The sequence below is a fragment of the Carassius gibelio genome, chromosome A2, assembly GCF_023724105.1.
Source record: "Carassius gibelio isolate Cgi1373 ecotype wild population from Czech Republic chromosome A2, carGib1.2-hapl.c, whole genome shotgun sequence".
In the NCBI taxonomy this organism is placed as follows: Eukaryota; Metazoa; Chordata; class Actinopteri; order Cypriniformes; family Cyprinidae; genus Carassius; species Carassius gibelio.
In genome coordinates, this window is record NC_068372.1 from 2362440 (window position 1) to 2388014 (window position 25575).

Below are 25575 nucleotides of genomic sequence, written 5' to 3' on the forward strand. Positions count from 1 at the left end.
AAGTATTATTATTTACAAATCACAATTGTACCTAGACAGTTGACTATGGCTATGATTTTACTAATACAGTTGTCTGATTAATTTTTTTCTGAATAATTAAATATTACTTCAATAAAAGTAAATATTACTTCAATAAAAGTACGAAAATTTTACTTCAGTAAAAACAAGGATTATTTTTTGTAAGAGTTGTGATGTCCACATATTTTTGTTGTAGAAATTATACAGGCTAGTATTTCTATCGCAAAAAGGTGGCCAAAGATTAATAATAATAATAATAATTAATAATAATAATAATTCTTTACATTTATATAGCACTTTTCTAGACACTCAAAGTGCTTTACATAGACAGGGGGTATCTCCTCATCCACCACCAGTGTGCAGCATCCACCTGGATGATGCGACGGCAGCCATATTGCGCCAGAACGCCCACCACACACCAGCTTACCGGTGGAGAGGAGACAGAGCGATGAAGCCAATCAGTAGACATGGGGATTGTTAGAAAGCCATGATGGTCAGAGGCCAATGGGCGAATTTAGCCAGGATGCCGAGGTCACACCTCTACTCTTTCCGAAAGACATCCTGGGATTTTTTAATGACCACAGAGAGTCAGCACCTCAGTTTAACGTCACATCCGAAGGACGGTGCTTGTAAAGTGCATTAAGTGCATATTTAAATAGAATTAATTAAACAGAACGTTAAAACTCAAATGTCAGATGTGAAATAAAACCATGTTATTAACAAACAATGTTATCAAAATCCAAAAAAGGTTATCAGGATTATAAAAGTACCTAAAAGTGATGCATGGGCCTCAGCTTGGACTTTTTTCTTTTCCTTATGTTGGCGCTGGACTACTGATGTCTTTTCCCGGGTATAGATGTACATCGTTTTTGATCATTTACAGTCAGCCGCAAACATGAGGTGAGGGTGAGCACGCATACTGCTGCGGGAATGGCGCGTCAAGTATGCTTCGCCTGTCTACTGTCTTCACCGTGAAATGCATTTTTTATAATTATGTTTACATGTTTATTTACGTATGTGTTAATATACATATAGCAACTGGGATGGTGCCCCCCTGGGAGTTGGTGCCCTACTGTGTACTCTGTGTGGGAGCGACGTTACTGGACATACTGTAGACATAAATACCTCTGTCTATGGTATAAGGCTGTGCAAAAAATCGAATGCGATTTTCATGCGCATCTCATCAGTAAAGATGCTCCTGTGATTAAAAGTATATCTCCAGCACGTGCGTTCAGATCAGGGTTGCCAGGTTTTCACAACAAATCCTGCCCAGTTGCTTCTTAAAACTAGTCCAAAACTACCCCAATCGCGTTTTCAGGAGGTTCCCTGATAAAAGTTGCTTCCCGGGGTTAAAATATACATTTTATGGAAGGTTTGCCTTGGTAAAATACGCATTTTAGGGGCTAAATATCATGTTATTTGTATTTGGGTTGCTTCAAACTGCGGACATGAAAAACAATCGCAGACTTATGACAATCGCCCTACTATGGTACTGGATATGTCGGCTGTCACGTATATTCATTCCATGGATAGAACGTGCGCTGCAGCATAATACAATGATATTTCTTCAAAAGTAGATTGCGGAGACATTTTTATTGTCCACAATCAAAAATATTCATGTTGTACACCCCTTCACAGACTGAGGGCAGACCGAACCACAAGAGGACTTTAGTGTCGGACCTCAAAGTACCTTTAGACGATGGTTTAAGCTAGATTTTCCCAAGGTTTGTGTTGGATAGGTATCGAACATAGGTATTGGATCATATTTTTTTCTCCCCTCTGACCTCTGATCTGGCGTTCTGGGCCAGTATCTGCACAATACCGATGTTGTGGATCGGATCGGGACACGCCTACTATATATGCTGAGTTTCTGTGCAGTTCACATATATTTATGTGTAATAAGGAATTGTCATGTGCAATACAATTTATTATTATTATTATTATTGCTTATTTATTCTAGATTAGTGTGCAATATATATACTATAACTACTGTATTTATCATTATCACACTTATACACAACATTTGTTATTCTATTACACCTAATTAATTAAAAATTTGATCAAAATTTGTATTGGTTTAGTCTTAAATACAATCTGTATTACTTATTAATTTTTAAGTATATATTTATAAATTGTATTAAAAAAAAATCTTTTTTGAGAGCAATTGTAACGTGGGAATTTTCCCCTGGGATTAATACAGTTCTTTGAATTGAATTAAACTGAATTTAATTTAATTTCAGTTCAGTTCATTTTTGTGACAGACTTCACTTAAAAAGGAAACTCATATGGCAGAAAGTGACATACTATTTGTTTTTTTAGTTTTTTAAAGCACATCGTTTTGTTTTCATTGTGAGTGTACATAAATATAAGCAGACCTTTATACAGTGATGCATTATTAATAAGACAATAAATGTTTAAGTTGATTCAACCCCTAAAAATACAGAATGTATGTTTGGAGCAGTGTTAATTTCGTTGACTAAATATTTTCGTCATTATTTTCGTCACGAATATATTTTTGCTGACGAAAACGAAACGAAAACTAAAATAGAAGGCACTGATGGAGACTAAAACTATGACTAAATTGATTGTCATTATCGTCAACGAATAAAGGACGAGACGAAAATAGACTGTGACGAAAATCAAATCAGCAGACGGGAGAGATGCGAGGAATGAGCAAAAGAACCGGCAAAACAGAACAGACTGCATGAGAGAAGAGAACCAATCAGAGCCTGACTTATTGAGACGTGAAGCGAAGGTTTTCAGTTTTTATGAGCTCCCGGGAAGTCGGCATTCGAAGAGGTGATAGGGACTTTAAGCAACAGCCTCTGGTGGAACGGCAACGCCATTCTGGCGTTGTATTGCGCCTGCGCGAATTTAACTGCTACTTTGTGACGTTCTAATTTAACGGTCTACTACGGGAGAACAGCTGATTTGCCGGAGTCGCTACAACGTGAGAGGTTAGGTAAATAAATGTTATGTTTTTAGACTTATTTACATCATACAATATTAAAAACTCCTCTTCTGACAAAAGATTGTCATTTAACGCCAAAAGCAATCCTTCTCTTGCTTTTTTAAATTATATATATTTTTGGATCTCAATAAATGAATTAATGCTGCGTTGCGCTGTTCTGTTTTACCGTTGCTTAGTGACTTTTACGTTCTTGGCTACAGCGGTGTGACGGCAAACTTCCGGTCGCTGTAGCCGTTCCATTCGCAGCTGTTGCTTAAAGTCCCTACTGTCTAAAAGAGTGACAAAATGTCCACAGCTCACTTCACGTTTGACGACGAACAAAACAAAACAAAGTGTAAAGCACGCAGAGCGCTCATTCGTGGCAAGAACACAACCAATTTGAAAAGACATTTACAGACGAGCCACCCGGACATTTTCTCAAATGTAATTTTACAACGATGTTCTTTTGTTTATTGAGCTAAGCAAAATTGGAATAGTGCAGTGCGTAGATGTTGTAGCATTAAATATTACGAACTGAAAAGTACTGTAAAATAGCCCCTTCTTCAAATTAGATGCGAGCACAATACTAATACGTAATATCATGATAAATACATTTGATTAATACTAATGTTTAGTATATTTTATAATGTTCTACTTGTTGACAATATCACAAATAGCCTATTTCTATATTAGTCATGTGAAACATGAATGTTCACATCCTATCATTATACATACAAATCTAGCAATATTGTAGTATTTAAAACATACAATATTGCTAGACAAATGAATACCTTATAAAATCTTGTTACTTTTTTTATCCACCTAGCTGCCAACTTATTAAATATTTACTTTAAATGTATGCACTTATTGTTCAGCTCAGCTGTAAGCTTTAAGGTCCTGGACCTAACTTTATTTTTCTTTTATTGATGGTCAATTGGCAGCTAGTTATTGTTTACATTATCATGACAGTGTTTGTTGCTGCATAAAAGCTTTTGAATCGAAATAAAGACACAGTTGTGTTGAAATAAAGTTGAATTTGTGTTTTATATATTTTGGTTAAGTTTGTTTCCTATACCAGCTGTAAAAAATTGTCTAGTAAATCTGTTATTGATTTTAGTCTTATTTTAGTCGACTAAAATACCAAGCAATTTTAGTCGACTAAAATACCAAGCAATTTTAGTCGACTAAAATAAGACTAAAATTAAAACAAATCAGATGACTAAAACTTGACTAAAACTAAAAAGAATTATAGTCAAAAGACTAAGACTAAAACTAAATTAAAATTTCGTGTCAAAATTAACACTGGTTTGGAGTTTTAAAGGCTGTGGCATCAAGCATGTTCTTATTTAAACAGATATTTTACATGCTGTACATTCAGCTCTAGGATTCCAGCAACTGATAATGGACCATTATGTTGTTTTCAGATGTTTGCAACGGTTGTTGTGCTGCGAGGAGCAAAATCATTAAATGTGGTAGATTTCCCAGATTTTGATAGGCATGTACCTCATAAGGTTGGTCTGTGCACACACTCAAGGCTGAACTATACTTCAGTTTTCATGCAAATGCACTAAGTTCAGTATTCTCAACATTTACTGCATAGGTGTGGCCACTTCCTTTAATCTATGTGGGAAATCAGTTAACAGGTCTGTTTGGAACAAAACAACTAAAGTAAGTATGTAATAGGCTTATATATATATATATATATATATATATATATATATATATATATATATATATATATATATATATATATATATATATATATATATATATATATATATATATATTAGGGGTGTAACGATACGCGTATTCGTATTGAACCGTTCGGTACGAGGCTTTCGGTTCGGTACGCGGTACGCATTATGTACCGAACGGTTCGTTGGACTAATTAATTAAATTTGGAAAATAAAAAAGGTGTGTGAAATATAATGTTATGCGTTCAACAAGGTAGCCCAATAACCCAAACGACGTAACAGGCAATGCCCCTGACACCCCCGAAGAAAAAAAAACACCAACTTATATGTTTATGTTAGGCTACTCAGTCAGGCGCTCGCTCACTCAGTACGCGCTGAAGGCTCGGTACGGAGCCCCGCACGTCACCTGTAGGAGAGAAAAAACATCAATCCGTGGCGACGGTTTTGCAATCCGTCCCCTCAGTTTATAAACCGTGCTCATGAATTAATAAACTGTTCACTCGGTTTAACAAATCGTACCCAGGATTAACAAACCGTGCCCACGAATTCCCAGTCCGTGCGTTTAGATTGTGTAAACCGTACCCTCGGTTTTTGAATCCGTACCCACGAATTCATAATCCGTGCGCACGCTTTCGCAATCCGTTCCCTCGGATTTGAAAACTGACACGCATTTTACACTTAACAGTGAAACATGCATCTAACTCCGGCAGGTGGGGTGAGGTGGGTGGAGCTTAGTATAATAAAATCACAAAAATAAGTCTTCATGTTAAGAAAGAATTGTACACAAGCATTTCCAAAACTGTCCAAAGGTTATTTAAAAATAAAGCAATTCACAAATTATTTTATGACAAATATTTTTACTGTCTTGTACTCATTTATTTAGCCTACAAATTAAAATTATAAAAAATAACTTTATTTTTATTTGTATCATTATTATATATTATTAAACAGGTTATGCATAAGAATCTTTTATCCAAAATAACTTACAAAAGAGGAAAAAATTACTCCAGAGTCAGTCACAATGCCAGGTTTATTGCACAATAATAATCAAGTGCTATTATAGATTATCAGCAATTGAACAAGATTTTAATGCGCATCTTTCTTATTAAATCTTTGTATTCCACCTCGTACTACACTTGATAGAGAATCACTTAAGACACTTTGCTGTAAACCTATTCCACATAATAATATTCAATAAAACTTTATGTTAACACGTTGGAGTTTGCTGCATGAATCCGTGAGTACGGTTTACAAATCCGAGGGAACGGATTGCGAAAGCGTGCGCACGGATTATGAATTCGTGGGTACGGATTCAAAAACCGAGGGTACGGTTTACAAAATCTAAGTGCACGGATTGGAAATTCGTGGGCACGGTTTGTTAATCCGTGGGCACGATTTGTTAAATCGAGTGAACAGTTTATGAATTCGTGAGTACGGTTTATAAACTGAGGGGACGGATTGCAAAACCGTCGCCACGGATTGCTTTTTTTTCTCCTACAGGTGACGTCCCGGGCTCCGTATACGGACATCACCGCAGCGAATGGTGCATTTACGTTATAGCCGCGGATATGAGACCTTACTCTGTAGTGGAAAACGCAGGTTTTAAGAACATGCTTAATGTAATTGAGCCCCATTACAATATTCCTTCACGAGCCCATTTCAGACAGACCGTAATTCCTGCTTTGTTCCAAAAAACATAAGCCCAAATAGAGAACCAATTGAGTAAAAACACACTAAATATAAAGAGTTATAGAGTTCCATATAAAAAGAGTTACATCTTTGTATTTGTTCATAACCACTACAACAATATTACATTTAATTTTTAAAAAAAAATTTATAAGGAGCTATTTTTGTTTTATACAGTATGCTGCTAAGAAAACACCATAGAAGATGGGTAAAGAATAGCTCCATCATTGTTCAATGTAAAAAAAACACATACTTTGTTAGTTTTAATAAATAAAACATTTTTAAAAAAATCAAGGAAATTTATCTGCCAATTTTTTTCTTTTTGCTGTATCTAAAACGTACCGAAACGTACCGAACCGAACCGTGACATCAGTGTATTGAACCGAACCGAACCGTGAATTTTGTGAACCGTTACACCCCTAATATATATATATATATATATATATATATATATATATATTAGGGGTGTATTCGTGTTGAACCGTTCGGTACGAGGCTTTCGGTTCGGTACGCGGTACGCATTATGTACCGAACGGTTCGTTGGACTAATTAATTATATTTGAAAAAAATATATTTAAAAAAATATATATTTGCACGTTATTAGATAGAAGAACTGTTATAAATAGAACGTATGCATGGGCTGTTTTGAAAACTCCACCTACTTAGCTCTTGGTATAGTGCAGCGCAAATCGCATTGTATCTGAAGGGCAATGCAGAGCCCAGGGTCCAGCGCCGCGCATACCACGTCCTGTGTGAAAGACCCTTTAGCCATTTTGCAATGAGCCTTCAGCGCGTACTGAGTAAGCGAGCGTCTTACTCTGTAGTGGAAAACGCAGGTTTTAAGAACATGCTTAATGTAATTGAGCCTCGTTACAATATTCCTTCACGAGCCCATTTCAGCCAGACCGTTAATTCCTGCTTTGTTCCAAAAAACATAAGCCCTATAGAGAACCAATTGAGTAAAAACACACTCAATATAAAGTTATAGAGTGCCATATAAAAAGTTACATCTTTGTATTTGTTCATAACTACTACAACAATATAACATTTAAAAAAAATTTTTATAAGGAGCTGTTTTTGTTTTATACAGTATGCTGCTAAGAAAACACCATAGAAGATGGGTAAAGAATAGCTCCATCATTGTTCAATGTAAAAAAAAAAAAAAAACATACTTTGTTAGTTTTAATAAATAAAACATTTTTTAAAAATCAAGGAAATTTATCTGCCAATTTTTCTTTTTGCTGTATCTAAACGTACCGAGCCGTACCAAACTGAACCGTGACACCAGTGAATTGTATCGAACCGAACCGTGAATTTTGTGAACCGTTACACCCCTAATATATATATATATGTGTGTGTGTGTGTGTGTGTGTGTGTGTGTAAACTTTATTGCATGGTTATTATATAATGAATGTACAATAATATAACATGCTTTATGAACTCTTTTGCAGTCTGCCAATGTTTACTGTGCTCAGAAGATTCTCCATTTTATTCACAATGCTGTTTGAGGTTTACCTCCTAAGGTATGTCTAGTGTACACAATGTTTGAAGCTGACTCAGTTTGGGGTTTATGAGATTTGAGACTTATGTTTTTGTTGGTTTTGTAGAAAGGAGTTTTCATGGTCCATAAAGGCAACCATATTCACCATGATCCTGGGAGCTTTTATTGCTGCAAGGTAAATTTGAAAATTGAATTCCTATTTTAGTTTTAATTATTAGGCCTCACAGAAAACAGTTTACAGTAGGTGGACTAGAAAGAATGGGTAATAGACACGTGTACCTACGCGGTAACTGCAAGTCAGTCACGTGTTAAAATCATTTGCGAAACTACCACCAGGTGTCGCAGAGGGACGGATTGCGAACTGAATGTAATTGTAAAATGTTGGTTTGTAAACGGAGATGAAAGGATATAGCATTTACATTATAATATAACATTGTAACATCCTTAAAAACCATAATACAGTTTACAGTGAGTTAATTTCAAAACGTGGGATAGTATTATGCTACAGTCTACGTATCAAAAATGTAAAGAAAGACCTTTACACAAAGGCTTTTATCCATGCTATTGTTATTTAACAGTCATTACATTAAAGCCCTAATATAAATATACAGTGGGGCTCGAAAGTTTGGGCACCCCTTGCAGAATTTGAGAAAATGTGAGTAATTTTCAAAAAATAAGAGAGATCATACTAAATGCATGTTATTTTTTATGTAGTACTGTCCCGAGTAAGATATTGTACATAAAATATATTAACATTTAGTCCACAAGACAAAAAAAAAATTGCTGAAATTATTCAAATAACCCCACTCAAAAGTTTGGGAACCCTTGGTTCTTAGTACTGCGTGTGGTCACCTGATGATCTTAGACTCTCTTTCTGTTTTGTGATGGTTGTGCACGAGTCCCTTGTTGGTTCTGAACAGTTAAACTGAGCAGCGTTCTTCAGAAAAATCTTTAAGGTCCTGCAGATTCTTCAGTTTTCCAGCATCTTTGCATATTTTAACCCTTATGCAAACAAGGGACTCATGCACAACCATCACAAAACAGAAAAACAGTCGAGGATCATCAGGTGACAGCACACAGTATTAAAAACCAAGGGTTCCCAAACTTTTGAGTGGGGTTATTTTAATAATTTCAGCATTTTTTTTTTTGTCTTGTGGACTAAATGTTAACATCTTTTATGTATTATATCTTACTCAGGACTGTACTAAATAAAATATAACATGCATTTAGTATGATCTCTCTTATTTTTGAAAATTACTCACATTTTCACAGATTCTGCAAGGGGTGCCCAAACTTTCGAGCCCCACTGTATATATATATATACATGGATTAAAAGCTAAATCAAATCAGTTCATTCTTGGTTAAAAATAATCTTCAGGTTCCATTTGCAGAGTGAAATGAGAACGGTCCAGCATTTAGAAATAATTCTTATTAACTCTGTTATTATTCTTGATTTTCCAAACTGCAAACAATTTGAATTTTCTAATTATGCCTTTACTGTGTGACCAAAAATTTAGAATTTTCTGTTTCAGCTGTTTGATCGCGCTGGTTCCTCATGCGCACATATTCATTGGAAACAGTCGTTCAATGAGCTATTCAGCGTGAGCAGCCATCCACTAGCATATTTTTGCTCATTATGATTTTTTTCCATCGATAGTGAAACACGCGTGAACTAGCCTATTTTACCTAATGAATAAGAGTTAAGCTTCAAATGGGCAACATCACAAATATGGAAATATTTGGATTTGTCCCAATTGGGAGAGGTAAGTCCAACCTTCCCTGATGTTTCTTTTAAATTATTATTATTATTTTGTTTGTTTGTTTATAGCTAAGCCTATATTATTATATACTGCAATTATATTTATCCATTAGAATTATATATTTTACAATTATTGTTCTGTTCTAAAACATTTTTTTTTTAATTTAAAGCGTTTGTTGTAAAGTGAAGCGAACTAAAAATATCCTGTTGGTAGCCTACATTACAACATTATTAGGCCTGCCATTATTATTTCTGAATGTTATAAAATGCAACTTATACATGACCTATATATATTTTTTCCTCTCACAAACTTAATTTATTCTTAGCGTAAAAAAAAAAAAAAAACATTCAGCACACGAAAATAGGTGAAAATGTGTTACTGTGGGTCACATTTAAAAAAAAAAATCTAATTACATTGTTAACCCTCTGGAGTCTAAGGGTATTTTTGGGGCCTGGAGAAGTTTTGTCATGCCCTGACATTTAGCTTTTTTCAGTTTCTTATAAATATCTAAATGGGTAAAGTCTAATATCACTGTAATCAACACAAACTGGGCTATAATAATATGTGAGCAGCATGTATGTACATGATTGTGTTTTTGGGAAAAAAAGTTTTTATGCTAACATGCAATCAAGGTCTTCGGATACAATACAAGATACAAGTTCATTTAGGCTATTTAACATGCACTGTGACATTTTACTGTTTCAACTTATAAACTCCTTTACATTTTAAAGTCAGTTTAATAATAGGCCTATTGAAATTCAAGTTGAATCTAGTATAAAAAAAGGTTTTAATTGCTTAAATTATTTCTATGAATTAATAATATGTTTTAATGTTTATTCTTGTAGAAAATAAGTCTTTATTCTTTAACCTGTTAACCTGACCCCTCATTATGGGACTCACAGCTGAAAGTGCTCTACCTAACTTATAATTGTAACAGTTTCCTGCTTCAGTGTGTTACAAACATAAGACACCCTTTGGAATTTACTTTTTATCAACCAGATTTGATAATGCTCAAAAATATTAAAAGTTATAGACACTGAAGTGCCTTGAATTTTTTTTACCACACTTAAATATTTATTTTATTTGATGTAAAAATACATGAAATCAGTCCTGGAGCAATCTAGAAAAGTAATGGGTCGAAAGTCACATGTCTCATAAGTTTCTATTTCAAATCTGAATAAGATTTCATAAAATATGTGGCTCCTGCAAATATTTTTATGAGACTATGTCTAAAGCCCCCACTCCCCCAAATATAAAAAAATATGTACAGTAGGTAGACAGCCTAATTGGGCATTACCGCAGCATGTACCGCTGTGGCGGTAACTGTAATTGAGTCGCGTGTTAAAATCATTCGCGAAACTACCGCCAGGTGGCGCAAAGGGACAGATTGCAAAATGAATGTAATTGTAAAATGAGATAAAAGGAAGAAGTAAAACAACAATAACATTATGATATAACATTGTAACGTCTTAAAAAAATATTCAAACATAATTTCAAAACGTAAGATATTCTTAGGCTACAGTCTACTCATCAAAAATTAAAAGAAGACCTTTACACAAAGGATCATATGCACGCTATTGTTATTAAACAGTAAATAAATATAAGGCCCATGTATGTGTGTGTATATGTATATACAGTCGTGGCCAAAAGTTTTGAGAATTACATAAATATTAGTTTTCAAAAAGTTTGCTGCTAAACTGCTTTTAGATCTTTGTTTGTTGTTTCTGTGATGTACTGAAATATAATTACAAGCACTTTATACGTTTCAAAGGCTTTTATTCGACTGGGCATGCTCTCAATCAACTTCTGGGCCAAATCCTGACTGATAGCAACCCATTCTTTCATAATTACTTCTTGGAGTTTGTCAGAATTAGTGGGTTTTTTTTGTCCACCCGCCTCTTGAGGATTGACCACAGGTTCTCAATGGGATTAAGATCTGGGGAGTTTCCAGGCCATGGACCCTAAATTTCAACATTCTGGTCCCCGAGTCACTTAGTTATCACTTTTGCCTTATGGCACAGTGCTCCATCGTGCTGGAAAATGCATCTTCACCAAACTGTTGTTGGATTGTTGGAAGAAGTTGCTGTTGGAGGGTGTTTTGGTACCATTCTTTGTTCATGGCTGTGTTTTTGGGCAGGATTGTGAGTGAGTCCACTCCCTTGGATGAGAAGCAACCCCACACATGAATGGTGTCAGGATGCTTAAGTGTTGGCATGACACAGGACTGATGGTAGCGCTCACCTTTTCTTCTCCGGACAAGCCTTTTTCCAGATGCCCCAAACAATCGAAAAGGGGCTTCATCGGAGAATATGACTTTGCCCCGGTCCTCAGCAGTCCATTCACTATACGTTCTGCAGAAGATCAATCTGTCCCTGATGTTTTTTTTGGAGAGAAGTGGTTTCTGTGCTGCCCTTCTTCAGGCCATCTTCCAAAAGTCTTAGCCTCACTGTGCGTGCAGATGCGCTCACACCTGCCTGCTGCCATTCCTGAGCAAGCTCTGCACTGGTGGCACTCCGATCCCGCAGCTGAAACCTCTTTAGGAGACGATCTTGGCGCTTGCTGGACTTTCTTGGACGCCCTGAAGCCTTCTTTACAAGAATTGAACCTCTTTCCTTGAAGTTCTTGATGATCCTATAAATTGTTGATTTAGTTGCAATCTTAGTAGCCACAATATCCTTGCCTGTGAAGCCATTTTTATGCAACGCAATGATGGCTGCACGTGTTTCTTTGCAGGTCACCATGGTTAACAATGGAAGAACAATAATTTCAAGCATCACCTTCCTTTTAACATGTCAAGTCTGCCATTCTAACCCAATCAGCCTGACATTATGATCTCCAGCCTTGTGCTCATCAACATTCTCACCTGAGTTAACAAGACGATTACTGAAATGATCTCAGCAGGTCCTTTAATGACAGCAATGAAATGCAGTGGAAAGGTTTTTTTTGGGATTAAGTTAATTTTCATGGCAAAGAAGGACTATGCAATTCATCTGATCACTCTTTATAACATTCTGGAGTATATGCAAATTGCTATTTACCTTTCCAATTTCCAATATTTATGTAATTCTCAAAACTTTTGGCCACGACTGTGTGTATGTATATATATATATATATATATATATATATATATATATATATATATATATATATATATATATATATATATATATATATATATATATATATATACACACGGATAAAAAGCTAAATGTTTTGGTCCAGCATTTAGCAATAATAATTATTAACTCTGTTTTTATTCTTGATTTTTTCAAACTACTAACTCTTTGCATTTTTGAATTATGCCTTGTGTGACCAAAAATTGAGTATTTTCTGTTTCTGTTGTTTGATTGCGCTGGTGTCTCGTGCACATATTCACTGGAAACAGCAGTCTTTCACCAGGCATTCAGCGTTAGCAGCAGTCCACTTACTCCACATATTGTTAATTATGATTTTTTTTTCCCCCATCGATACTGAAACACGCGTGAACAACAAAGCCTATTTTAGGCTTCAAATGGGCAACATCACGAATATGGAAACGGATTTCTCCCGAGTGAGAGAATGAGAAAGCCCAACCTTACCTTATGCTTAGCTTTAAATTATTTAATTTTTGTTTATAGCTAAGCCTATATTATTATATACTGCAATTATATTTATCCATTAGAATTTTCTATATTTTTAATTCTTGTTTTCTTCTGATATATTTGTTAAATTTAAAGGATTTGTTGTAAAGTGAAGGGAATTAAATATATCCTGTTTGTACATGATAACATTATTAAGCCAGCCATAATTATTTCTAAATGTAATAAAATGCAATTTATACATGAATAATATAATATCAAAAAACAAAACATGCAGCGAACGAAAATAGGTGATTAATACGTTAAAATGAAACCTATGCACAAATCATTTATTTTGTTTTCTCTCACAAACTTAATTTATTTTTTCCCATTTATAAAAATAAAGAAAGAAAGAAAGAAAACATGCAGCAAATAATAAAAAAGTGGTTAATCCATTAAAATCTGGGTTAACAGTAATTATAAGTATTATATACTTCAGAGCAAAGCCTGCATGGGCCTAATCTAGGCTATTTTTTATTTAGTTTTTCCATTGCATCTGAAAATAACTTTGTTCATTTATACAGGAGTTGTTCATGTAAAAAAAATTGAATTAAATTGTTCGTTCTAATTATGTTAAGTTCATTTAGGCTATTTAACATGCACTGTGACATTTTACCATTTTTAATTTATAAACTCCTTGATATTTTTAAGTTAGTCTAATAGTATTTAAGTTCAAGTTTAAAAATAGGTTTTAACTGCTAAATACCAACAACCATACTGCATGTGAATTAATAAAATGCATACTTTTCATAAGATTTCATTATTCATAAAATGCATAAAATTTCTGGTGTTTGGATTTGTACTTCAATATAATGAGCTCCAAGTTTAAGAATAGCCCTAGACTGGTTCTCTCTCTCTCTCTCTCTCTCTCTCTCTCTCTCTCTCTCCCTCTCTCTCTCTATTTAACAGCATTAGCTCAATAAAATACATCTTCCTTCAGGTAGAATGAATGTTTTCCTGCTTGCTAACTGTGGGTCTCATGATCACTAAGTTGTATTCGCCTCAATCTGATTCAGTAAAGTCCAACCACAGACAGTGAAGCTGCATCACTGAGCACGAGTGCGGGAACAGAGTATTCCTCTTGGTCTTAAGGCCTTCTGCAAACACCAATGATCACAAATAACAATGATTTTCGTAAAATAATGATTAATTATTAATCGATGATTTGTTATTGTCATTATGGTCTTGTGAAAATAATAATATGGGCTGCGAGAATATAATGAATACTAAGAGTAGTGCTGCTGAGTGCAGGCATGTTTCAGCCCAGTAACACACCGTTCTTTTGAACCAAAACACAGAAAAATGAGACATTTTAATTATTTATTAATAAACAAATGTTTTCTTGTCTGCTGCAATATTAAATTCACAGTGCTGGCTCTCTCCGACAGAGAAATAAGACATTCACATATTGTTGAATGTTGAATATTAATGTGCCCTGTCATTAATGCGCATTAATAATTTTTGCACAAATACTTGCATATGAATATTAATTCACATTTTGCTTTACAATGTAAATTATGTTTTGCAATTATCAAAAATGAAACCAAACAAGATTTGTAATGAAGATAAAATAAATAAGAATAAAAGCTGCACATATTCCATCACACGTGCAGTGCAAATCTTGCATATATTTTACACACCTGCATTTAAATGCAGCTGCATTTTTTGTTTTTCATTAAATAATATGAAAGCAAGTAGGGCTGGGTGATAACTTGATTTTATCAATTAACTCGGATTTGTAATTTACATCAGTTTGTTTAAATGAAAAGCAGTTTTCTTTTTAACATCCAACGACGCACCACTCAGTTCTCCCATAGTTCAGAATGGTTCAACCCTCCCCCGCGAGTCTGACAGAGACCAAAGGATGAGCAGAGCGGGATGATTCTGAATGGAGCCTCCATCACGAGGAGAGACCCCGTAATATAACTGCATATTCAGCAAGAATTCATGTTAAACATATTTAGCCATGGCTTGATCAGGTTATAATGACTGCAATAGTCGAGCGGGATGTTAAAAGCTATATGAGTTTGTCTGTTTCTTTTACTGATTATTTTCGGGTTAAAGCATGATTTAAACAGATAAAGCACATTCACACGCAATCGCTTTAGCAATAGTGCATTCAAACAAATGTGATCTTACAGTGCTACTACATTATCAGTAGGCTATTTGACTTTGAAATTTTGAAGAAATCGATCGATCTGTTTAGATAAAATAACTGACAAAAATGTACTGTTATTTTCCTCACAAACTAAATTTGCACAGCTGATGGGCTAGTATTAACAGAATAAATAATATATAATAAATAATATATAATTAATAAATAATAAAATAAAATAAAGTTTTTTTTTATCATCTTGTCTCAGTTATAAGTTTATAACTATAATAAAACTGGTTTTGAAAAATTTATTTGTCATTTGAATATTGATTTTAAAATCATTTTTTTTTTTTTTTTTTTAGGCCATATGCTATCGCCCAGCACTAAAAGCAAGTAAAAAAAGGCTCCCTTTAAAATCACTTATGTTGTCAGTTAATGAAGCTCTTTTTTACATTGTGTGCAATTTGTTGATTATAATGAGAGAACTTGAGTTTAATTATGAGGATGGTTTATTAATCTGTCCATTCTTTAGAGTTTCAAAGATTTAGCTAAATTGTGCAGGTTTAATTTATTTGTTTCTTGTTTTAGGCTAATTAGGCATAATTAATGTGAACAAAATTATACATGTTGAATTTTAAAATATAAATTAAAATATAGGCATAATAAATTAAAATATTGACATTGCATATTAATCCATGTAGCCTACCCCCTTAAAATAGGCTACCACTTTTAATACTCAGATGCAAAGTAAACCATAATTTCTTTTGAATAATATAACACATAATTCATATAATAAAAATAATACTGCACACCTTTTAAATGTATCAAATCTAAAATATGGTTTAATACCATGTAGCTTAGAGAAAATATAATCACAGGTTCAGGCATAGGCTTGACATTTATCCTGCTTGAATTCGTTCTAATAAATGCACATAACTTCATAAGTACCAAATTTTCATCTGTGAATATTACATATTAAATGTATTAAATATTTTAACTATAGTATTTTTCTTTCATTTTCCATGACCGAAGCCGTCAAATGTAACGCATCAGCGAGGCAAAACTGACGTCTATTTGAGAAAATGTGCTGTTGTGCGCTTGTTTGATAACTTGTGGTTAAGGCGCCACGCGGCGGTAAAAGGGCCTTTAGGCTGTCTACTTACTATACCAACTGTATTGAAGCCTTCTACAAACCATTTACTCTTTAAACATACCACTGCATAGTTTTTTTTTTTTTTTTTTTTTTTTTATCAAATTATAAGACAGAAACTTAGACATCATATAAGTGATTTATTTGAGCACTAGAAAAATACAATAAGAATAATTTGAGTAAGAAAAATAAGAATAATAATACAAATAAAAAAATATTTAACTTTGTATTCCAATTACAGAAAAGACGCATTCACTTTGATAGCCGTGATCAAACAGTAATAGTGAGCTGATTTGGGCTGATTTGCACTCAAACAGATGGTAATCATGCAGATACATTCACATTCAACATAAAACACACTCTCAGATATATAAAAACTGTTGAAAAATAAAACAAACAAAGAAAAAGGTGGTCGCTATAAGTTCCGCCTCCATCAGGTGACAGGTGCGTCAAAGCGCGTCACGAGAGAGCACCAGAATTCAATACTTTTCTTCTGGTGGATCGTCTCATTCGTTTTGTGACACTGTACGCTGCAAAACCATGTCGTTTTTTTACTACCAACATGCAGTTTCTTAGCGCGAGTTATTCCATAATGGACACAAACAGCTGTCGCTGAAGAACTGAAACGTAAACAAAGGAATTACGATCCATATTACAACATTATTGCTTCATTGGACCAAACCTGCTCCATGAGATGTCGTTCAGTGGACCATTCCCTTCCTAACTAAAACGGGTTTATGACTCGTTATTACGATGGATCTGGTATGTACTGTGTTTTCATTATTCATGTTTTTATGTGTACTGCTTACACAAATGTAGCAAATACAGTCTTTATAAGCTTTCCATTGAAAAACCGCAAACTGTCGTCAATGCTTGAGGCTTAAATCTTTATAATGATATTTAGTTTGTCAAGATTAAATTTGTCCCGTTTCATTTAATCTATTCATAAACACTGTAACGTGTGAGTTGAGGGGTGAGTTGAGGTGTGTTGAGGACGGTCACAAAAGCTTACCATTTTCACGTGTTTTTAAGCCTTGCCACTTGTGGATTTAAACATTAAAAAGAGTTTAAAGCATTCAAACACAAGACGCGGAAAAGCTCAACTGAGAAGGTATTACTCGCACGCTGTGTTCAGTGAGCACGCGGAGAGAGAGCCACGTCTCACAAACAGCAACACTGAACGGAGCTCTCCTTTGTGAGGTTCTCCTCGAACTTCCTCCTGCACCTGAACGAAAAACTACAAATCGCAGTTTAAACAAACAGAAAAGGATGAGAAAGAGCCCAATTCAGCAATACGGTGTTCTGGTGTTCAGAGCTCATGCAGAGAGAGGCGTCTCAAAACGCTTGAACGCTGATTTGCCTTATTTTGCTCTTGTACCGTCGAATACAAATACCTTCAAATTCATACCGTCTTGGAAAGTATGTTCGAAAAAAACTGTCGGTTATGTCTTAAATGAAAGTAAAAAGTTTAGAAAAAAATTTGACGTGTATTATATTGAATGGATTCATTGTCTCTTAAAGTGATCGGGCCTAATTTAGCTACATAGCTGCTGTAATTCAATTCAATTCAATTCAAGTTTATTTGTATAGCGCTTTATACAATACAAATCGTTACAAAGCAACTTTACAAATGTGAGAAAGCTCTACCTCCTTTAGTGGACTTTGCTATCCTAGGAACTACCAAAAGTCCAGCGTTTTGTGACCTTAGGGTGCGTGATGGGTTGTAGCGTGGTAGAAGGCTAGTTAGGTACGCAGGAGCTAAACCATTTAGGGCCTTATAGGTAAGTAATAATAATTTGTAACTGATACGGAACTTAATAGGTAGCCAGTGCAGAGACTGTAAAATTGGGGTAATATGATCATATTTTCTCTATGTAATGTTAATCCAAGAAAATATATATATATGTTTTACTAGTAGGTGCAGGACACTATAATACATGTATGCAGGTGAGTATAACAAAATAAAGTGAACTGCGACATATTATACCCAAAAATTCTTCATACAGTGGACCACTAGTGAAATAGATTATTATTATTAATAATAACAATAATAGTAAATAATATTGATAATAATAATAAAATTGGGACCAAAAATTATTCATCATTTTATATATATATATATATATATATATATATATATATATATATATATATATATATATATATATATATATATATATATACATATATATAATCTATACAGTTATGAGGTGTTTTGTGTGTGTGTGTGTGTGTGTGTGTGTGTGTGTGTTGACAAATCTTGTCCTAACAGCCAGGATTCCAACACAACACGTCCGCTAAAGTCTGATTTGTGACCTAATGACTCCTTTGAGCTGATTCTTTATAATGAATGGTTAAAGCAATTTGTCTGCCCGTCAGTGTCTGAATTGGTGTATAACAAATCATTACTTCTTAGAAGAACATACACATCTAAAATGAGAAAGTAAGTGTGCTTACCCCATTTAGCAAGAGTGTTAAAGAGCCACACATATGGGAAATCACAAATTACCTGTATTACAGTGTATGATGTAGCTGTCCATCAGTGTAAACAATGTGCAAATAATTAAACCAAAAAGTACACAATTTATAAAGTTATTGTCTTCTAAAGTAAGGAGTCGACTCTGAATCGCTGAAACGAGTCGTTATAGATTTCAAATCTTTTGCCCATCTCTATGTACGTCACTAGGAGCACTTTGCATAATAATCTCCGCCTACCGTGTTGGGAGAAACGGAACTCTGAGCTGCCCCCCCCCCCCCCCCCCACACACACACACAGACGCTCTTTTTGGTGTGAGAGCATCATGTCGAGGAGACCGTTTGTTATATTTTCACTGCCAAAGAATGAAGATCAGAAGAACCAATGGCTAAAATTCATTTTCACCACAATACCAGAGCAGTACAACAAATCCCTTTTGTTGTGTTCACAACATTTCACTGATGACTGCTTTTCTAATCTCGGTGAGTACAGCGGGATTTTCAAAGCGTTTGACCATTAAAGATGGTTTATTTAGAACAACGTGCATCTCCGAATCACAACGCGAAATATGATTATGAAGTTATGTGTTTGTTTTCTCCCGAGCGTCTTATCAGTATGTGTGCTGTCTGCAGCCTTTGTTTGTGCTGATCGTCATGTACAAACACGTCATTAAAATGAAGTGTAACTCTGTGAATACTCAACGAAGAGACATGAGAGAGATATCTATAGAAAGCTTGACAAGTCTACTTTAAAACTAAACAAGTGCTGCCGAAAACAGATATTCTGTGATAAAGCGAGGCTTGAATAGACCCACACAGAAGAAAAAGCAGCTAGACTGTTCAAGTTTTTTTATTTTACTGTTTGCTTCGCGATGAGAGGAATAAGACATAATTCACCCCAAACAGATGCTAACGCATAGTTTACCATGGAGGTGTGTGAACAACCAATCAAACCTGACTATGTTAGTTGACCAATCAGAACACAGTATGCTACCGAAAGGTGGGGTTTAAGGAAACTGAATCTTTTGAACAGCTTCGCGCAAACCGTTTGTAGATCTCTGAGAATTGAGGTATTTTTATAATTATATTTTGACAAAATGACAATGTTTTTTAACCTTGGATGGATTTAAACCTAATGTACAGGACTTATAAACAGTGATAGGAAGCTTAGAATTTTCATCTTACTGGCTCTTTAAGTAAAATGTAGCCTTAATAATCCAAAGTATGTATAGGCCTATGACAATGTGTAGTAAATTACCTATAAAATTATTTCAAGTTAGACTGGAGTGAGATGAAACTCCAGGGGTTATCCAAGCCTACGGATTCCCTGTGTCCACACTGAGAAATGTCCTGAGCAGCACCTGAGCAATGGTTTTTTCCCTTTCTTTGTTTATTGATTCAATCGTGGCAGGGCATTTCTCCTGCAGTTGTACCTGCACTCACTCACATCATCAACACTTCCCTCCACACTGGTGTTTTTCCCTCATCATTTAGACAGGCACGTATAACTCCACTACTTAAGAAACCCAAGCTCAAGCCATCTCTTTTAGAGAACTACAGACCAGTTTCCCTTCTTCCTTTCATTGCAAAAACACTTGAAAGAGCTGTGTTCAAACAAGTCTCTACATTTCTCACACACAACAATCTCCTTGACAGCAACCAATCTGGCTTCAGAGGTGGACATTCAACTGAGACGGCCTTGCTCTCAGTTGTTGAAGCTCTAAGACTGGCAAGAGCAGAATCCAAATCTTCAGTACTTATCCTGCTTGATCTGTCTGCTGCTTTCGACATGGTTAACCACCAGATCCTCCTATCAACCCTACTGGCAAATGGCATCTCAGGAACCACACTTCAATGGTTTGATTCTTACCTATCAGATAGGTCCTTCAAAGTATCTTGGAGAGGTGTGGTGTCCCAGTCTCAACATCTAACTACTGGGATGCCTCAGGGCTCAGTTCTTGGACCACTTCTCTTCTCTGTCTAGAAATTGCCGGGGTTATCCAAGCCTACGGATTCCCTGTGTCCACGCTGAGAAATGTCCTGAGCAGCACCTGAGCAATGCTTTTAATACAGTATGTATCTGGTTCTCTCTAACGCTTGTTTTTTCCCTTTCTTTATTTATTGATTCAATCGTGGAGATTATTTTTCAATGACTAATTTGTGCTGTGTTCAAGCAAACACAGAGTCTCTAGAGACAGAATACTCCAGCCACATAAAGAATGTACCGCCTTATTGTTTACATGGCGACACGTCGTGCTTGTCATGTGACACAACCACTGATCTATAATATAGAACTGGATTGCTCATGACGTCATGAAAGTGAAGCTGCCGCGCTGCCATATTGGTAATCCCAAGTGTGCATAAATGTTCTATTGAATTAATAGGAAATTGTATGATTTTAATTAGAAAACATCACCTAACAAGTCAGCGTTTGTAAATTTGAAGTATTTCTGTACATTATTACAATGCAAACACCCTAGCTATGTAAACTAGGCCTTGCTCTCAGTTGTTGAAGCTCTAAGACTGGCAAGAGCAGAATCCAAATCTTCAGTACTTATCCTGCTTGATCTGTCTGCTGCTTTCGACATGGTTAACCACCAGATCCTCCTATCAACCCTACTGGCAAATGGCATCTCAGGAGCCACACTTCAATGGTTTGATTCTTACCTATCAGATAGGTCCTTCAAAGTATCTTGGAGAGGTGTGGTGTCCCAGTCTCAACATCTAACTACTGGGGTGCCTCAGAGCTCAGTTCTTTGACCACTTCTCTTCTCTGTCTACATGGCATCATTAGGTTCTGTCATTCAGAAACATGGCTTTTCATACCACTGCTATGCTGATGACATTCAACTCTACCTCTCATTCCATCCTGATGATCCGACGGTAGCTATTCGCATCTCAGCTTGTCTAACAGACATTTCTTCCTGGATGATGGACCATCACCTTCAACTCAACCTTGCCAAGACAGAACTGCTTGTGATTCCAGCAAACCCATCGTTCCATCACAATTTCACCATTAAGTTAGGCACATCAACCATAACTCCTTCAAAAACAGCTAGAAGCCTTGGAGTTATGATTGATGATCAGCTGACTTTCTCAGACCACATTGCTAAAACTGTCCGATCCTGCAGATTTGCTTTATTCAACATCAAGAAGATCAAGCCCTTTCTTTCGGAACATGCTGCACAACTCCTTGTTCAAGCTCTTGTTCTGCAATAGGCTGGACTATTGCAATGCCCTCTGGGCAGGTCTTCCAGCCAATTCTATCAAACCTTTACAATTAATTCAGAATGCGGCAGCAAGATTAATTTTTAATGAGCCAAAAATAATACACGTCACACCTCGGTTTATCAATTTGCACTGGCTTCCAATAGCTGCTCGCATAAAATCCAAGGCATTGATGTTTGCTTCCAAAACTACCACTGGCTCTGTACCCATTTACCTGAATTTGTTACTTCAGACTTATGTGCCCTCTAGAAGCTTGCATTCTGCAAATGAACGTCGCTTGATTGTGCCATCCCAAAGAAGCACAAAGTCACTTTTACGGACTTTTAAATTAAATGTTCCCTCCTGGTGGAATGACCTTCCCAACTCAATCCGAGCAGCTGAGTCCTTGGCCATCTTCAAGAATCGGCTTAAAACACATCTCTTCCATCTTTATTTGACCCTCTAACTTTAACACTCACTATTCTAATTCTATTCTTAAAAAAATCTAACTACCTTTCTAATCTTTTTGTTTTCTATTTTCTTTTCATTTATTATGCAATTATATATATGTGTGTGTGTATGTGTAAAGACCTCTAACTAGCTTGCTCTATTCTTTTTTTTATTCTATCTGTTTTCTTTTTATTTATTATATTATTTAAAATCCCATGCTACGTTAGTGTTGGGCAATATGGTTATTTTTCAAATCGTCATATCGTTAGCCCGTGAGATCGACGATACACAATATTATCGTGCCTGGGTGGAGCAAGAGAGAGACTCTTTGTTCCTGTCATAGCATAACTATTTGGTGTTTTAAACCGCGCAGCTGCACGAGAGAGAGCCTATGGAATCACCAATAATCTAAAAAATATACTTCCAAACATAATGATAAACTAACGTTAAATATAAAAATACTGTATTTAAAACAGCTAGTTCATATATAGTCGGACGCAGCTGTCATATCACGCGTCCTGTGACAATAAGTCCTACTGGAAGTTATCAGTCTAAATGTTCTGTAAAGTCCGTAAATGGTGAAAATCAATAGTAGATTTCATTTAAAGTCCAGCAGTGTATCACTAATAGTGGGCATAAATTAAAACATTAAATATAAAGTATTTAAAACAGGTAAGTTCATATGTTTGGACTAAGTTGAATTGAACTGATGCATCAGTCATACAGCGCTCTGGACCGTGCGCTTTATGACGAGACTGACGCACCGCCACAAAAACAAGAGATGCATTCTAACATAACTGTGGCATTAAACTCAGTTAATGAGGGCTAGTTTAAAATATTGCACTATGTGGATGAAGACTTTGTAACGGCCAAACTATGTATTTTGCATGCATCACATTATAGTGCGGTGTGCATGAAAATAATAACAAGGCGGCAGAGCGAACTTTCATCCATAGTGGTTCTCACATAGTCCTTCTACATCATCACCACATAGTGTGTGTTATAAGTGATCAGTCTTTAAGAGAAGGACTACGTGAGAACCACTATGGATGATAAGTTTGCTCTGCTGCCTTGTTATTATTTTGTCTTTAATTAATTTGTAACGCCAAGAAAGAGTTAATCTCTCATGTTTGAGAAGAGCGCGATGCCCTGTAGCAGCCATTAAATGGGTGGGACACCGACTCCATTTCTCTTTCATTTCATGGATTTAATGAGTTATCCGAGTCAAAGCGTACCACTTCAACGACTACAGGCTCTAATCCTCCTGTGCTCACGCGCGCGCACGTGTGTGTGTGTGTGTGTGAAATGCAGTGATGAAGTGAAATAGCTGGGCAGTTTGATAGCCGAACTATAATAAGCAGCCTAATAAAAATAATAGTTATTATTATTATAATCTAATACATTAATAGGAGAATGAGCCTAATATCGTCTTTATTATCGAAAGAGAAATCTGCTTATGTCGATATCTCTGACTATCGTCGATACACAATACAATCGTCTATCGGCACAACCCTATGCTACGTGTACTGTGTTAACCTAAGTGAGACTTGTTATAGCACTTATATATCATTGCTCTTTTTGTTGTTTTTGCTTGCTTCCACTGTCTTCATCTGTAAGTCACTTTGGATAAAAGCATCTGCTAAATGAATGAATGTAAATGTCATGTAAATATATATCTAAACAAACCAGAATAAAAATATAAAATGTTCTAATATGTGTGTGTGTGTTCCTATATACAGGTCCTTCTCAAAAAATTAGCATATTGTGATAAAGTTCATTATTTTCCATAATGTAATGATAAAAATTAAACTTTCAGATATTTTAGATTCATTGCACACCAACTGAAATATTTCAGGTCTTTTATTGTTTTAATACTGATGATTTTGGCATACAGCTCATGAAAACCCACAGTTCCTATCTCAAAAAATTAGCATATCATGAAAAGGTTCTCTAAACGAGCTATTAACCTAATCATCTGAATCAAATCTGCAATCATGGGTAAGACTGCCGACCTGACTGCTGTCCAGAGGCCATCATTGACACCCTCAAGCGAGAGGGTAAGACACGGAAAGAAATTTCTGAACGAATATGCTGTTCCCAGAGTGGGGTATCGAGGCACTTCAGTGGGAAGTCTGTGGAAAGGAAAAAGTGTGGCAAAAAATGCTGCACAACGAGAAGAGGTGACCGGACCCTGAGGAAGATTGTGGAGAAGGACCGATTCCAGACCTTGGGGGACCTGCGGAAGCAGTGGACTGAGTCTGGAGTAGAAACATCCAGAGCCACCGTGCACAGGCGTGTGCAGGAAATGGGCTACAGAGAAGCAGCACTGGACTGTTGCTCAGTGGTCCAAAGTACTTTTTTCGGATGAAAGCAAATTTTGCATGTCATTCAGAAATCAAGGTGCCAGAGTCTGGAGGAAGGCTGGGGAGAAGGAAATGCCAAAATGCCTGAAGTCCAGTGTCAAGTACCCACAATCAGTGATGGTCTGGGGTGCCATGTCAGCTGCTGGTGTTGGTCCACTGTGTTTTATCAAGGGCAGGGTCAATGCAGCTAGCTATCAGGAGATTTTGGAGCACTTCATGCTTCCATCTGCTGAAAAGCTTTATGGAGATGAAGATTTTGTTTTTCAGCACGACCTGGCACCTGCTCACAGTGTCAAAACCACTGGTAAATGGTTTACTGACCATGGTATTACTGTGCTCAATTGGCCTGCCAGCTCTCCTGACCTGAACCCCATAGAGAATCTGTGGGATATTGTGAAGAGAAAGTTGAGAGACGCAAGACTCAACACTCTGTATGAGCTTAAGGCTGCTATCGAAGCATCCTTGGCCTCCACAACACCTCAGCAGTGCCACAGGCTGATTGCCTCCATGCCTAGCCATCGGATTCCCGACCAAGTATTGAGTGCATAACTGAACATAATTATTTGAAGGTTTACTTGTTTTTTATTAAAAACACTTTTCTTGTATTGG

At 35.9% G+C, this 25575-nt stretch overlaps 1 protein-coding gene across 1 annotated transcript in view; it reads left to right on the forward strand.

The window, feature by feature from the left end:
• slc35d1b (solute carrier family 35 member D1b) overlaps nucleotides 1–25575 on the forward strand; it is a 52774-nt gene that overhangs the window by 14846 nt on the left and 12353 nt on the right. The window contains exons 3-6 of the mRNA XM_052608906.1: nucleotides 4393–4479; nucleotides 4569–4636; nucleotides 7800–7871; nucleotides 7956–8024. Of these exons, the coding sequence (XP_052464866.1) occupies nucleotides 4393–4479; nucleotides 4569–4636; nucleotides 7800–7871; nucleotides 7956–8024 (296 nt within the window). The remainder of the gene's footprint in view (nucleotides 1–4392; nucleotides 4480–4568; nucleotides 4637–7799; nucleotides 7872–7955; nucleotides 8025–25575) is intronic.